Source organism: Schistocerca piceifrons, chromosome 3, assembly GCF_021461385.2.
Source record: "Schistocerca piceifrons isolate TAMUIC-IGC-003096 chromosome 3, iqSchPice1.1, whole genome shotgun sequence".
NCBI classification, from domain to species: domain Eukaryota; kingdom Metazoa; phylum Arthropoda; class Insecta; order Orthoptera; family Acrididae; genus Schistocerca; species Schistocerca piceifrons.
This window is the reverse complement of record NC_060140.1, coordinates 960,844,808-960,862,195: the sequence shown is the minus strand read 5'-3', so window position 1 is coordinate 960,862,195 and position 17,388 is coordinate 960,844,808. Positions and strand designations below refer to the sequence as shown.

The 17,388-nt window shown below is 40.4% G+C and overlaps 1 protein-coding gene across 2 annotated transcripts in view; it reads left to right on the top strand.

The window, feature by feature from the left end:
* The window catches only part of LOC124787880 (neprilysin-4-like), a 726,210-nt gene that overhangs the window by 700,197 nt on the left and 8,625 nt on the right, over positions 1 to 17,388 (top strand). For both annotated transcript variants that reach the window (XM_047254857.1, XM_047254858.1), the window contains exons 12-17: positions 3,466 to 3,562; positions 6,261 to 6,437; positions 7,853 to 7,956; positions 8,333 to 8,391; positions 12,888 to 12,936; positions 16,955 to 17,022. In XM_047254857.1, coding sequence (XP_047110813.1) covers positions 3,466 to 3,562; positions 6,261 to 6,437; positions 7,853 to 7,956; positions 8,333 to 8,391; positions 12,888 to 12,936; positions 16,955 to 17,022 — 554 coding nt within the window. The remainder of the gene's footprint in view (positions 1 to 3,465; positions 3,563 to 6,260; positions 6,438 to 7,852; positions 7,957 to 8,332; positions 8,392 to 12,887; positions 12,937 to 16,954; positions 17,023 to 17,388) is intronic.

Below are 17,388 nucleotides of genomic sequence, written 5' to 3'. Positions count from 1 at the left end.
GTTTTTTCTTTCCAGCGTTTGTGATCACCCTTTTTAGAGATGTCTATTTCTCTTGAACCAAACTGCTTACGAAGCTATTCCTTATCGCAGTATCTATAGCTGTAGAGAAATTCAAGCACATCTCTTCGTTCCTTAGTATTTCTGTATCGCACTTCACTGCATATTGATTCTTCCTTAATAGTCTCTTAAACTTTAGCCTGCTCTTCATCACTACTGAACTGTGATCTGAGTCTGTATCTGCTCCGGGTATGCCTTACAATCCAGTATCTGATTTCGGAACTTCTGCCTAACCATGATGTAACCTAACTGAAATCTTTCCGTATCACCTGGCTTTTTCGAAGTATACCTTCTACTGTTGTGGTTCTTGAACAGAGTATTCGCTATTACTGGCTGAAATTTATTGCAGAACGCAATTAGTCTTTCTCCTCTCTCATTCCTACTACCAAGGCCATATTCTCCTATAACTCTTTCTTATACTCTTTCCCCTACAACTGTATTCCAGTCTCCCTGACTATTAGATTTTCATCTTCCTTTACGTTCTGAATTACCCGTTCAATATCCTCAAATACTTTCTTCTCTCTTGCTCTTCAGCTTGTGACGTCGGCATGTAAACCTCAACTATCGTTGTCGGTGTTGGCTTGCTGCGATTCTGATGAGAACAATCCTACCACTGAACTGTTCACAGTAACACACTCTCTGCCCTACCTTTCTGTTCATAAAGAACCCTACTCTCGTTACACCATTTTCTGCTGTTTTGATATTACCCTATACTCATCTGACCTGAAATAGTTGTCTTCTTTCACTGGCCTCAATTTATCGAGATTGAAACTTTGTATTTCCCTTTTCAGATTTTCTAGCTTCCGTACCACGTTCAAAATTCTGACTTTCCACGCGCCGACTGCTAGAGCGTTATCCTTTCGTTGGTAATTCAATCTTTTTCTCATGGTCACCTCCCCCTTGGCACTCCTCTCCCAGAGATGTGAATAGGAGAGTATTCCGGAATCTTTCGCCAGTGGAAATATCATCATACCACTTTTTCAATTACAAGCCACATAAGCTGTGGATCCACGTTACGTGTCTTTAATGCAGTGGTCTCCACTGCCTTCTGCATTCTCGAGCCATTGTTCATTGCTGACTCTTCCGTCTTTAGGCGCAGTTTTCCACCCCAAAGACAAGACAGTGCCCTGAACCTCTGTCCACTCCTCCACCTTCTTTGACAAGGCCGTTGGGAGATTGAGGCTGACTTCTAACGCCGAAGGCTTTCGGTCGTCAAAGCGGATGATTTTTATTCAAAATTTAAGTGGTGGCAGGGTTCGAACCTGGGACGTTTTGATTACTAATCAAAGACACTAACCCTAGGTCACGGGTCTCAGTACTTCTGGCTGAGATTATGTTGCGAAAAAAAATTCTTTTGGCTACAAAACCCTATTATTCAACATAAAATTCTTTCGACTACAGAACCCTATTTTTCAACATAATCTCTGTTCAATGCGACGGTCACCTTAGTGGGAGGGCCTCTATGCCTGGATGGACCCATCAACTTTCCTACGTCGGAGCCAACGTCTTCCTGCATCAATAACCTCCCCATAATCCGCATACTCCTTCCCGCCGCGTGCATCCTTCATTGGGCTGAAAAGACAGAAGTCAGAAGGTGGGAAATCCAGGCTGTACGGTGGATTAGGAAGACTGGTCCAACGAAGTTCTGGAAGCTCCTCTCGGGCGCACATTCTTGTGTTGAGGTCTTGCGTTGTTACGGAGAAAGAGAAGTTCGTTTGTATTTTTGTGAGACGAACACGCGAAGTTGTTTCTTTAATTTCCCGACGGTAGCACAGCTACTTCAGAGTTGATCGTTGCCCCATGAGGGAGGACATGAAACAGAATAACGCCTTAAGGGTCCAAGAAACAACCTCAAAGAAGACCATCGCCATGACTTTACCAGCCGAGGGTGCAGTTTTGAACTTTTTCTACGGAGGGTGGTGTGGCGTCACTCTATGGATTGCCGTTTCCTTTCCAGTTCGAAGTGATGAACGCATGTTTCATCGCCTGTGATGATGATCGATAAAAAATTGTTACATTCAGCCTCGTAACGCGCAAGTAATTCCGCACAGACGGTCCTACGTTGCTGTTTATGGTCTTCTGTTAGGCGGTGAGGAGCCCCGCACGCACACACCTTTGAGTGCCCCAATTGGTGAACGGTCCACCTCCGTAGCTGCCCTGTCAGCGAGGTGGGTTCCTAACCAAAAGGATCAAGGTGTAGCTGCGCGATCAGAGCGGTGGACTCGCATTCGGGAGGACGACGGTTCAATCCCTCGTCCTTCCATCCTGATTTAGGTTTTCCGTGATTTCCCTAAATAGCTCCAGCAAATGCATAGATGGTTCCTTTGAAAGGGCACGGCCGACTTCCTTCCCCGTCCTTCCCTAATCCAATGAGACCGATGACCTCGCAGTTTGGTCTCTTCCCACAAACAGCCCCAACTCAGAGTGGTGGATTCCTAACCAAAAGGGCCAGGGTTCGATTCCTGGCTGGGTCAGAGATTTTCGCCACTCGGTGACTGAGTGTTGTGTTGTCCTTACATTCGTGTCATGATAACTGAAACTCCTCTACTGAGATGGCTGAATGGGCAGGTCCCAAAAGCCAACAAATTGAAGGAAAAAAGTGGTGGGCAGGTGTGTCTCTACCAAGTGAAACGTCCAGTTGTGCAGCAAGGCATTCGTCATCCGTCGATCACCTCGAATGAGAGTGTCCGCACGTTCCAACATTGCAGGAGTCACAGCAGTGTGTGGCCGCCCAACATACGGGAGATCAGTCAGCTTTGCACGGTCCTGTTGCGATGATGACAGAGGTCTCGCCCAATGAGTCGCCATGGTTTTGTTCACAGTACGGTCTTTGTTGACTTCAGCAAGCGCATATGAGTATCTGAGTAGCTCTAGATTTGCGCCAAACGCGGCTCAGTGACAGCTCTCCGCTTGGAACGCACCTCCTTTACAGACGCCATTTTGAACGCTACGTACAGCGCTGCCACCTATCGGAACTTCATGGAACTATATGGGTTGAAACTGTAATATTCCATTGTGACCTGCAACAAATTCTGCAGTTTTTCAACAAACTGGGCTAGAAAAAAATGTGTTACGTTGCTTGTTGAACGTTCCTCGATCTTACTTCCAAAAGGAAATCGATACAGGGAATACGATCCTGATATGCCTTGTATCTTTCGCACCCGATCTGTACTGTGGCTTGCAGAGTACAGATGCACGTATCGATACAGAAACGCAACTGGAAAATGTCATATCTGATTTCAGACTGCACTACTATCCACATGTGTTTATAGTAAGAAGCACTCTAACGTGACATGTCTTGTATTAGTCGTTTTTCTTTCTGCAGGTAAGACACGGTCTAGATGTTGACACTGCTGCTGAATTATACGATATGCATCGACAGATAGTGAAAATGGTGTCTCTTTTCAGATGGAAAGGCTGCACAGGAAACGTAAACTCCAACTTCGGAATGGCGGTGAGCTACTTGTATGTGCAGAAGCATTTCAACAACGAATCACGGGTGAAGGTGAGTCCTCACATTCAAGAATATTTTTGTAATTATTTACGCATTCTTACTGAATGTAAATTTAATTGCAGGAATTGCTTGCTCAAAAGCGTTGGCTTTGTAGATTCATCCCAGTAGTGTTGTTAAATTGTGCGGTTTTTTGGATTAAAAATTGAGGAATTACCTGCAGTATTACTTGACTAATACTTCCACAATAATGTAGGTCAGGTTCTTGTCGTCTCTGTGGAAACGAGTCTTGTTTTAGCGATAGGCCCAGGATATCTGCAAATCCGCATAATGGTAGAATATTGCATTTACCGTACGGTTTCTGTCAACCATAGGAATTACCGACTCCCCTCGTAACCGATCCTGCGCCAACTTCGAGTTCACACCAAACATTTCTCATCTCTTGTATCTCTCCAGCCAGCTGTGCCATAGTACGTAATTGCCCGAAAGCTAAAAGCGCCCTCGAGATAAATGTAGCCCTCGTACGCAGTTACAGTTGCCGAATTCTCTGAAAAATCTCGGGGTCCATTTTGTTAGAGAAATATCGCAGAATAGGCCCGATTTATATTTGCTTCTCAGCAAATCAATTACATCACGCTTTTTAATTACACTGCTGTTCAAAATCTGTTCATGAGAAACGGTAATGATGCACCAATCCCAATATAAAATTCCTCTCAGTGTCGTTTCACAACCGCAAACACTAAGACATTAGGTTAGACTGTGACATTACCGTGTCATTACCGACCTTTCCAAGGTCGACTTGAACTTGTTAAAAATGTACCGATATTACATTTAATTTGTACCTAAGATAATTGTGATGTATCCGCTGAGGGAACTGTATACGAAACCATGGGCGAACACAGCGGGATAAGGGAAGGCACTGCACCCCTAGAAAAGTGTGTGTGTGTATATATATATATTTTCCTAAACCAGATTCGCATCCTACCCTACCACATCAAAGAGACATGTCAGTTTACAGAAAGGTGGAGCATGTGACAGTACCGACTAGTAACAAATGTACCCAGGACCATTTGTCGTGAGATCTCAAAATATTTCGCTGCTCACCGCTAGACTTATAAACCGCAATGCGCCATCCCCCCCCCCCCCCCTCCAACTGCCATGATTCCAGGTATTCTCGCAAAGAAAAAAAGAAAAAGAAAAAAAGTTCTAGAACACTGAGCCAGTTTGGCAGGTGCTTACCAAATGGGTTTGACGGAAGTTGTCAAAGGCGCACTGAAAGGAACTTGTGTAACACACATGCTCTGAGACTCTTGGAAGAAAGACCATGTTCTCGTGAAACACGATTGGGTAAATTTAGAAAACCAGAATTTGTGATGGACGGTTTAAAAATTATGCTGCCTTTTTGGTAGGTCTATTTCTCACTTAGTCACAATAAGATAAGAGAGGTAGGTTGCATACAGAGCCATACTGGTACTAATTCACCACCACAACCATCACCACCATTTAATTTGCAAATACTTTGATTAAATTATGTTTCATATGTTCTTTAAATATGTGTTAATATTTCTGTTTGTTAGCATGATGTTAATTAAAGATTGTTGTTTCAGTGAATCTGTGAATGTGTGGAGTAGTATTGTTAGAACTGATAATGCAGGAGAAACAATCTAGCAACGCTTTACGTATTCTAAGCCAAATACGATCGATATCTTCCGAACGCATTAAAACACATTAAAATGCAATTTGATAATTGCACGTGAACATAAATATACTTTTAGCTCTCACTTTGTTTTTCATTGTGCTAGTTCAAATATAATGTTCACTTTTTGTAATGAAAGTCGTTCTCCTTTCGACACAATACCTTAAAATGCAAATTTGCCATTAAAAGTGCCGGGTCCAGGTCTCCAGCTTTATTTGAAGAAAAAATATTAAATAATCTGCGTTGATAGTACCGTGTCTGTAAAACAACGATGTAAATTTTAAATGTGTAATGGCGGCAGACTGCTGCGCTCCGGCAAAGCTGTCTTCTCTCCGCTGCAGAAAATGCTATAATTCTGAAAGCTAGGATTGTTTAACTTAGCTTTAACTCTTCTACAAATAAAGCTCAAGTCGCACTTTAACCTGTTCTCTATTTGAGATCAGCTCAGTAAACTAAATTACATTACATTACGGAGCTGGATAAGCAGTATACGCAATAAAGTTTCGGAAGACAGCCACAGAGAGAACTGTTCGCATAAAACTGTGTGTTTACGCATATCATAGTCACACGAGTTTTTCCCACAGTTCTTCTACACCTCAATTCACTTGCAAAAAATATTGTTATGACATATTGGTATAGGGACGCTATAACCACCACTCTCTCTTGTCTTGTTGGTCTTGTTAATTAAATAGATCAATAAGTGGTTAATGTTGATTTAAAAAATTATCCACACTTCATTGTGTAAAGTAAATGTAGATCTAGATTTAATTTTAATTACTTCAGCAAAATCAAACCGATCTAAATAGGATAGTTGATTAATTTCACAACCTGCTTGTTTACATGTAAATAAGCTCTTGTTTCCGTCACATAGCTTATGGATTCCAACTCTTGAGTCAGACTTGAAAGGTAAAACTACTCTACTAAACACGCCTAGAATAACTTGAGTTCATATATAATTTGAGCTTATATAAACTATCGTCATGTATTCATGTCTCTCTGTGTTTGGGAAACACTGTTTGTCTCTCAAGATTCAAGGGCAACTGAACGGCTTTCCAGGCTCTGGAGATGGTGAACGACATCAGGAACGCGTTCACCGAAATGGTGGGCGAGCTGCAGTGGATGGACGACGTGACGAAGGCGCGGACACTGGAAAAGGCGCACGCCATGCGACCCTTCATTGGCTTTCCAGGCTGGCTGCTCACGCCTGGGGAACTGGAGAAACATTACAACGAGGTTTGTCTTTACCCTGTTGCCTCAAAAAGCCTTATTTTCTCGATAAATTCTCGTCGTGAAAATGCTCTGAGATGAAAATATTATTCAGCTGATTTCCCCAGAATAATTCGTTTGGATAAAGCGTAAGCTCACGCACCTCATTTCTTTCTCTTGTTCACTTGGAACTTTGCCAAGACTGCAGTTAAGATGAAAAAGACAAAGGGTTTTTGATCGTACAATTCCTGGCTTTTCAATTAGATCCTAGTAAGGTTGCAACAATGCAAAGGAATCCCAATAGGGAATATGTGAGAGAGGATTCCAGTTCAATAATTTACCTAGCAATCGAGGATTTAGACTTATTTTAGTGATATAGCCAGAGACATAGGCGACCGCATGCGGGGGCCAGCATTTATCCCAGCCAGTACAGGATCTGCTTTTTCAGTATTTGGCAAATTTCGTTTCATTATTTAACTTTATCACTGGATGGCCTTCCTGATGCCACAGTGATAAGGGTAACATATAGCCATGTCCTGAGTGGAGCAAGGCAGTTGGCGTTATTTCCCCCAGAGCATGCTACACACAAACCTACCCGATGATACGGAAGTGTTCGGGTGGCAAGCGTTTCAGAAAGCATTGCGCAGATGGTGGTAACAATGTATTGTCTTGCGTATTACCCTATCTTCCACCTTTAAACTCGCAGGTTTTCAAATCTCATCCGGCGCAGCCCCAACAATCAGTCTTTTCTTCTCATCCCATCCAGCAAGTCTCCATTGACACACAGTTCTGGGTGACTTTCCAGAAATCTACCCCTTTTCCTAGACCTCTCCAGTCCTTTTCCTTCACCACTCTTCCTTCCCCATCAACCATTCTGCCTGAAGGAGGAACCACTGGCTCCAAAAGCTTGCCCAATTATAATCATTTATGTGTGTGTTCTGCCACTGCTTGGTGAGTAGCCTTTTTTTTTATCTATCCTATTACCTTATTTAATAATAAAGAAAGGTGGATGAATGCTTTGTACAGCCTGCTGATACATGCTTACCTATTAAATATCAAAGTGATCCAGCTTCAGAAAAAAATACTGAGTGGGCACTTAGGCTATAACTACTTTTACATATAATACATTTTGTGTATTTCCTGTAATATTTAGTTGTTGGGATGTGATGTCTTCAAACTCAAAAATAAGACATTACAATAATGGCAGTTTTAAAATTTTGCTCCCTTTTGCATTTTTTCTTTTTTTTTGCGAATGGAGCACACCTGTCACATCAATGATGTTTGTGTGTGTTGTGACTTGTTCAACATGTACTTAAGTGTCCGAAATGTGGATCAGTTCGTGAATTTATGAAATATTCCATACAAACATTTGTCTGTAAAGTACACCCATTGGCCAGTGTTGTTATTCACATACATGTGAAATGCTTTTATTTAATTTACAGACTGAAGTCGTAGAGGGACAGCTGTTTGAGACTTACCTGAAGTTGTCACAAACTTCCATCAAAAGGACACTTGAAGATATCCGCAGATCACCTGACTATAACAGGTTAGTGTTTTAAATTTCATTTGATTCTGTAATTATTTCCGGTTGTACTTTTAATGCTCTGAAATTGCCAAACATAAAAAACTTCTTGCAACTGTAATATGTTGTGACTGCACCTCTTGATCTCAGTCCACTGTGTGATTGTAGGAACCAAACTGTTATTTTATTCCTTACAGTCAGACTTGACACAAAATTCCTCATTTGTATGTGCTAAGGACATAGAGAATATTGGAACACAGATAAAATTGGAAAATAAGTATGCTGGTAAATCTCTAAATGCAACACAAAATAGTGATTACTTGTAACTCTGTGCATGTGCATTTCATATTGAAAATTAATCAACAGTTCTGTTAACATGGAATGTTATTTCATTTTAAAGGTGGGTGACACCAGCAACAACTGTGAATGCTTTCTACTCACCAATCCTCAACTCTGTCAGTAAGTATTCTCTTCTACTTAGAGTGTTGTTATTTGTAATTTCTTTTTCATTTATATCCAAAAGCTAACATTTTAAAACATTTCTGATACATCTAAGATACAGAAGACAAGGTAACTTTAAAGAAATTAATAATGATATTGTGTAACTTAGTGTCATTACTTACTATATGAATACAAATTACCTATAGCTTAACAGAGCTGGAGTGATAAAAGATGATAAGTAAGGAGGAAAAATATAGAAACAAAATAACTGCAAAGTTCTGAGTAAGTAAAGATAGTTAAAATTGTATTTTGATTTCTTCCATCACCAACTGGATGGTTTACACATACATTCATTCATCATTTCATGTGTTTGTTCATTCATTCACTCATTCATTGGTGTGAAGTAATTTACTAGCTCAGGAACTATGAAAATGGTGAAAAGAGAGGTCAGATGCACTGTGTGATTATGCTCCATGACTTAAAAGACCATAATATTATGAGAATCCCTAAAAACTGAAGCTGTGAGCAACAAGGAAAAGTTCTTAAAAATGTAATCAAACATAAATGTGGTAATATTTGTACTTACCAGGTGCACATACCATCATCATCAAGACATCTCAAAAACCTTGCTTCAAGAACTAAAGTTTTCTTAACATAGCAAAAACAGAGCTAAAAATTAAACGAAACAAGGCTAAGTTGAGTTTGATTGGGGAAGTCACTCTGTAAACCAGATAAAGTCTGACACAAGATGCTTCAAGAAATTAATCTGTAATCATATATCAACATCTACATCTCAGTTCTTCAGACCACTGTGAAATGAATGGCAGCAGATCCTTCCCATTATGTACTTATTAGGGCTTCTTCCCATTCCTATTGTGTATGGAGCACGGGATGAATGATTGATTAAATGTGTATGTTAGACTGTAATTAATCAGGTCGTGTCTTCATAGTCCCTAAAGGAGCAATATGTAACGGGTGTAGCATACAAGGTGTAGAAGTATGAAAGCAAAATTTCCCTACAGATGGTGCTAGCCATCAGTGTAGGGGCCAGACTGCATCTGTGGTGCTATCTGCTTCCTGTAGTGGCTGACGATGAATGTCAACACACAGGAACCCAAGTTGCAGACATTGGTATCTGTTTCAAACTCATAAACATGACTAGTTTTGCGTCTATGGACTACAGTTTGTGAACAGCATTGGTTTTCTGTTATCATTTGAAGAAAACTGCTGCAGAATCACATCAATTGCTTCTTGAAGCTTTTGGCAAACATGCTCTTGGGAAAACATAGTGTTTCAAGTAGTTCAAAAAACTCAAAAGTGGTGATTTTGAAGTGAAAAACAATGAGTGCAGGAAACCACCAAAAAAGTTCAAAGACAACGAATTGCAGGCCTTATTGGATGAGGATGATACTCAAATTCAGCAGCAACTTGTTGAATAATTAAAGGTGACACAGAAAGCTGTTTCTATTCAGTTGAAAGCTATGGGAAAGGTGCAGAAATTGGGGAAAATGGGGCCCACAAGAACTGAATGAAAGACAGCAAGCAAATCGAAAGACCACTTGTGAAATGCCTCTGGCCAGATACAAAAGAAAGTTGTTCCTCCATCAAATAGTGACAGGTGATGAAAAATGCTTATATTTTGAGAATCCTAAACATTGCAAATCAAGCGTGAATCCTGGCAATCCATCCACATTCACTGCAAGACCAAACTGCTTTGGAAAGAAGACCATGCTCTGCATTTGGTGGGATCAGAAGGGTGTCATTATGAGCTACTAAAACCTGATGAAACCATTAACACTGATTGCTACCAACAGCAAATGTTTGATTTAAATCAAGCATTATGTGAGAAATAACCAGAATATGGGAAAAGGCAACATAAAGTCATATTGCTCCATGATAACACTCCATCACAGACAGAAAAACGAGTCAGGGAAATGATCGAGGCGTTCAGTTGGGAAATACTAGGGCATGTAGCTTATTCTCCAGACTTGGCTCCATTTGATTATCATCTCTTTGCATCAATGGGACATGTTCTTACTGAACCATGCTTCAATTCACATTACATTGTACAAAAATGGCTCGCTGACTGGTTTGCTTTAAAAGAAGAACTGTCTTTTTGGCATGGCATACATAGCCTGCCAGAGAGGTGGGAAATATGTATAAAAAGAACAGACAACCAAATTCCAGTTTCATATTTCTACACCTGGTATTCCTAGATTCCTCATTTAATGCTGGTTTTTTTAATTTAGTAAGCAGACTTTTCAGGGATCCAGTAGTTTGCAACTATCTTCAAGTGCCTACTGGCTTAAGTTTTTCAGCATCTCTATGATGCTCTCTGATGAGTCCAATAATTTGTGACCTTTCATGTTGCCCTTCTTTGTTCAACATCCCCTGTCAATCCTTTTTGAAGGGAGTCCCACATGCATGAGTACTGTAAGATGGCTTGCATGTAGCCTTTGTCCTACCAATGAACTGAAGTCATTACCTGTTTTACCTACAACTGGACCTATGTCTTCACTCCATTTCATATCCTTGCTGTCTGCTGCATCCAGGTATTTGTATGAGTTACCAATTCGAATTGTAATTAATTGAATTGTGGTCATAGTATACTATGCTCTTACCAGTCTGTGAAATCCACAAATTCCCATTTCTGAACATTTAAAGTGAGTTATCAATCTTTGCACAACTTTAAAATCTTGCCAGATCTGACTGGATACTTCTGCAGCTCAAACAGTATTTCATTATAGATAACTGTATCTTCTGCATAAGTCAGAAGCTACTATTTATACTGTCATCATGAACAACAAGGAATCAAACACACACAATATGAAAGGAGTGACTGAAAATAGAGCCCTGAGGATACAAAAATCAGCAGAGAATGACAGAAGTGATTAGTATGATTGTTCAGATAATTTATTATGCTTGTCAATGAAGCTATGATATGCTAGTGATGGGAGGAAGAATGAAAATAATATGAACAGTAATGTAAACAATTAGCACAAGAAAAATTATTTGTCTTTCACTAAAATAAAGAAAAACAGTTAAAAGAGACAGTGATAATGGATAATAACACCATCTTTACCAACTCCATCTTCACTCCTGCTAAGAAGCAAATCCACAGTTCTGCTGTTCATATTTATCTCATCAATGCTTCTATTTTTTAATCTGTCTCATCCATACCTGTAAATCAACAACTACTCTCAACAGACTTTTGAAGTATTATCTATTGCTAGCATTTCAGTGTTTATTTGCACTTCATTATCTTCTGTTTCTCCCTTGATCAAATATCCTGGGTAACTTTTGCAGTTAATATCTTTCAAGTCTAATGACTTTTAACAGTTCCCCCCATCTCGTAAAATAAAAGTAGGTCTAGTCCTGAAAGTTAACATTTTTGAAATTTCTGTAACAGTTTCTGCCTCCTGGTAAGTAAAAATGAATTCTCATTTTGGTGATTACGTTACTTATAGAATCTGACTTAAAATGAAACTAATTTCCTTGACATCTTATGGTGATTATGGATCCTGTTGCAAGCACAGTCTTCAGTGACCAGTACATATGTTATTCAGTATACAGAAAGCTCTCAATACTCATTCAGAGTTTCTAATGATTCCGACTGAAAGTGTGAGTGTGAATTTGGGTTATTTCGGTTTATTCCCCCAAACCACCTTCCACTTCTTTATGTGGTGGCTTCCTTGGAATTTTCAGTCACTCTTCTTTACTGGATAGCTGGCTGCTGGAAACCCTCTTCACTTCTTCTCCATCGAATAATGCTAGGTACAGTAATTTTCAGACAGAGTAGACATACAAACTTTGCTTTTCATCTATTAATGATGTATTTGACTTTCAAACACAATAAAACTATCACTTTCAACATAAATATATAACTTCTGGTAAGTCCCTCGTACAGTTGAACATCAGAAACAAGTTAAATTACAGTTACAAGAAAGTTGGCTTTTATACCATAACTTTTCTTAGCATAAATCAGAAAATAAGTCTTGCCTATAGCAAGGTTACGTCAAGAGTTTTCAGGAGTTCTTTTTCGATTGTCTTTGTTTTAATAACAATAGTCAATGACCCAACAAGCACAGAGCTGCATATAAACTCCATGGTTCTTCCTTACACACTCACTAAAACATCTTTGGATTGCCCAACAGGTATTTGTCGATGCCGTTTGTCCACGGTGTATACTTTCTTCCCGCAACTGATTTTAAACCTGCACACACAAACATGTGATGCGCAGTAGGTGGGATTCTACCATTCCACACTCATATCCAGAATATCGTGTGTTTGAGACAGTAGAAGGCCGAGTGGTTTTAGAATTTACACAGAAATTCTCAAATCACCACAAGTTATATACAATTTCATTTCTTTGCTTGTGCAATGCTCCATGGTAAACATCAGGCAGCTACTAATGAATAAATTGCAGCTCATTTTTTTAATGTGCTGAGCCTTGAACAAGTTCTGTACAACAAGTATTATCATCAAAAATCTAAAGTATTGTATTCTTTTTGCAGCATTTCCTGCGGGAATATTGCAGCCTCCTTTCTATGGTCTTGGTCTTGAGTAAGTATAAACATGCGCAAGGAATTTTCTTACATCCTGTTGCAAAAATATGGTAAATGTAACTAACTATAACTTTCAGTCTTATCTGAATTAGAATAATAATGTATCTGATAAAAATTTAAGTTTCACATAATGTAACATGACATGTAAATTTTGTAAGTTAATACCCAAAAATACATGGGAACCAAATTTTAAACCATCTGTATCTACAGCAATACACCGCAAGGGTACTTCTGGTACTACTAACTCACCCCCTTCCCCGTTCTATTCATGAATGGCATGTGGGAAGAATGATTGTTGGAAGGCCTCTGTATTATCTCATGGTCATTCAATGAGATGTATGTGGGAGGAAGTAATATGTTGTCTGGCTCTTCCTGAAAAGTGCTCTTTCGAAATTTCAGTAGTAAACCTCTCTGTGATGAACAGTGTTGCTTTTTTAGTGCCTGCCACTAGAACATTTTGAGCATCTCTGTAATACTCTCACATCAACTAAATGATCCCGTGAGAAAACATGCTACTCTTTGTTGGGTCTTATCTCTCTCTTCCCTCAGCCCTACTTTGTAAGGGTCGCAGATTGATGAACAGTACTTGGAAATCTGTCAAACAAGAATCTTGTATGCCACTTCTCTCATGGATGATCTACACTTCCTTAAGAGTCTTCCTATGAATCTCATTTTGGCATCTGCTTATCCCACTACTTATTTTGTGTAGTCATTCCACTTGAGATCACTCTGTATAGTGATAAGTGAAAATAAATCTTCAAAAAGACTGAAAATATCGCATTAGCACAGATGCAGTGGTTGTGACTTTCGAAGACTTTGGTTCAAATTCCCATTTGGCTATTCAGGGTTACGTTTTGTGTTGTTTATCCAAATCACTGAAGACAAGTGTTGGAATGCTTCCTTTTAAGTCGAACAATGGAAAATCCAGGATGGAATGTAACAATACCAGAGATCCTACCTGCTGACAAAGGCTCCACCACCGCTGTTTTGAACCGCAAGGATTATGTGGCAGAAGGACTCCATCAGCTGTCAGATACTTACACCTACAATCCATGCCACAGTGATCCCATTCCAGTAATCCAGCAGGATCTCCAGTCACTACTCAAATCCTTAAGCTCATCCCAGAACCTCTCTCCAGAGTCCATCTCTTTACTTACCCGTACCACTCCCCACACTCCCACCTTCTCCATGTTTCCTAAAGTCTATGAACCCAACCACCCTGGAAGCCCCATTGTGGCCAGTTACTGTGCCCCCACTGAGAGAATCTCTGCTCTCATAGACCAACACCTTCAACCTATTACCCGGAACCTATCCTCCTATATAAAAGATACCAACCATTTCCTCGACCGACTCTCCACAGTTCCTGTCCCTGTACCACACGATGCCCTGCTCGTCACTATTGATGCCACCTCCCTGTACACCAACATTCCTAATGCCCATGGCATTACTGCTATCGAACACTACCTTTACAGATGCCGTATTGATTCCAAACCAACAACCTCCTTCCTAGTCTCCATGGTCAACTATATCCTCACCCACAATTACTTATCCTTTGAAGGCATTACCTACAAACAAATCCATGGTACGGCTATGGGCACAAGCATGGCACCATCCTTTGCTAACCTATTCATGGGCCATCTAGAGGAATCCTTCCTAAAAACCCAGAATCCTAAACCCCTCATCTGATTCAGGTCCATTGATGACATCTGGATTTAAGGTGAGGACACCTTATTCACATTCCTCCAGAACCTCAGACCGATGACCGATGACCGTAGCAGTCTGGTCCCTTTCCTCCCACAAACCAACCAACCAGAACCTCAACAACGTCTCCCCCATTTGCTTCACCTGGTCCTACTCAGCCCAACAGGCCACCTTCCTAGGTGTTGACCCTCACTTCAGAGATGGCTACACCAGTACCTCCGTCCATATCAAACCTACTAACCACCAGCAATACCTCCAGCTCCCCAGCTGCCACTCATTCCATACCAAGAAGTCCCTTCCGTACAGCCTAGCCATCCGAGGTCGTCGCATCTGCAGTAACCAGCAGTCTCTTTCACAATATACCAAGGATCTCATTGAAGTCTTTACTGACCGTAATTATCCTCCCATCCTTGTACGAAAACAAATCTCCCTTGCCTTATCTTCCCAGTCTCCCACCACCTCCCAAAGTCCCACAAAGGAGCATTCCCCTCATAACTCAGTACCATCTGGGAATGGGGCAACTGAATTATATTCTCCGCCAGGGTTTTGATTACCTCTCCTCGTGCCATGAAATGATAAATGTCCTGCCCACTATCCTTCCCACCCTTCCTACCGTGGTATTCCATCGTCCACCGAACCTACACAATATACTCATCCATCCTTACACAACCCCTGCTCCCAATCCCTTACCTCATGGCTCATACCCCTGTAATAGACCTAGATGCAAGACCTGTCCCATACATTCTTCTACCACCACCTACTCCAGTCCGGTCACTAACATCACCTATCCCATCAAAGGCAGGGCTGCCTGTGAAACCAGTCATGTGATTTACAAGCTAAGCTGCAACCTCTGTGCTGCATTCTATGTAGGCATGACAACCAACAAGCTGTCTGTCCGCATGAACAGCCACAGACAAACTGTGACCAAAAAATAAGTGGACCACCCTGTTGCTGAACATACTGCCAAACATGATATCCCTCACCTCAATGACTGCTTCACAGCCTTTGCATATGGATCCTTCCCACCAACACCAGCTTTTCAGAATTGCGCAGGTGGGAACTTTCCCTGCAATACATCCTACGTTCCCGTAACCCTCCTGGCCTCGACCTTCATTAGTCACTGACCTCACCCATCCAGCCTCCTCCCTGTTCCCATTCCAGCACTACACAGCCATCATTTCACCACCACACCCAGTCTTTTAATTTCGACAAAGGCCTTAATGGCCGAAAGCTTTAATTATGTGAATCTTTTTGTTGTGCTTATCGTGACTCAGCACCTCCGCTATACGGTGAGTAGCAACTTCCCTCTCTGGTAATGCTTGCTTTTAGAAAAACAAGGCTGATTTCCTTCCCCCAATATGATCTTGTACTCTGTCTCTAATGACCTCATCACTGACAGAACATTATACCCTAATATTTCTTCCTTGCTGGAAACATTCTAGTTTTATTCCCGTACATTTTTCAAGTTTACGTAATTGAATCTATAAAATTTTGTTTCATGATGACCCAGATGAACAGATAAAAATAAGTATCACTGTCAAACATTCTGACATGTTAAAATTGAATGATGGACTAGAACTCGAACCAAGACCTTTAGCTATTGCAGACAATGTTCTCAATAACAGTTGTCCAGGATTGACACACAACATTCCTTCTCAGCTTCAGCTCTGCTAGTGCCTCTCTCCTACTTTCCCAGGTGCTCCTCTGCACTACTTCTGGACTAAAAAGCCTGAAAAGGAATGTATCATGAAGAAATTTCGTAGCCACAGCCCAGAAACTATTTTCAGAATGAAACCTTCACTCTCCAGCAGAGTGGGCTCTCCTGTTAATACTCATGACACATTAAAAGTGTGTGCTGAACCAAACTTTGCAGATAGTGGTTTCCATTTAAGTGATCCACACACAGTGCATAATATGCTTTCACATCTTCGGTGGTGTCAGTACTTCTTTTTTACTTTCCAAACTGGAGTCCATGTTGCACACAATTTTAATCTGCCAAAAAGTTTTGCAAAATTGTACACTCAGCTGATGAGCAAAAGATTTTTTCCAGAAACAACTAATATGGTAATGCTTTTGCTTCACTCGCTGCATGTAGTTTTTAAATTAAGATTATATTGACTCTTTAGAATGCTGTGTGAATGGTAAGAAAAACACAATAATTTAAATATCCAGCTGTGAGAAAATGATTATGTCAAAAGTTAACATTCTAATGTTATGCCACATCGCAGAAACAAGCCATGTAGTTTTATCATTACTAATTTATCAATTATCTTTACAATATGCTGCAATTCAGTTTCTGCTATTCTTCTTTGCAGGTCACTAAATTATGGAGCTATTGGAGCAATTATGGGGCATGAATTAACTCATGGCTTTGATGATCAAGGTAAGCATCAAGATCAATACACTCTAGATCATTATTTTCACAAATAATTTTCACAGAAATGGATATTCCACTGTTATAAATTACAACATAAATCTCAGGGAGGAAATAATAAACAGTAGCGTAATAATAATCATCCATTCCACGTGAATTATAGGTGTTACTTCTGTACACTTAAAAGATCAGACAAACAGTCTAGATGCAAACTTTTGCTTTTCTTTCAACCGTAGTGCACGCACACACACAGTCATCTCAAAGTTCACCTCTGTGACCTTGGAAACTCTTATTGTTTGTGGGTGGTTGTCCAGTCAAATTGGTTTGAGAGACAGGTGGAAGGATTGTGGCAGTGGGTATGCACGGAGAGTATTA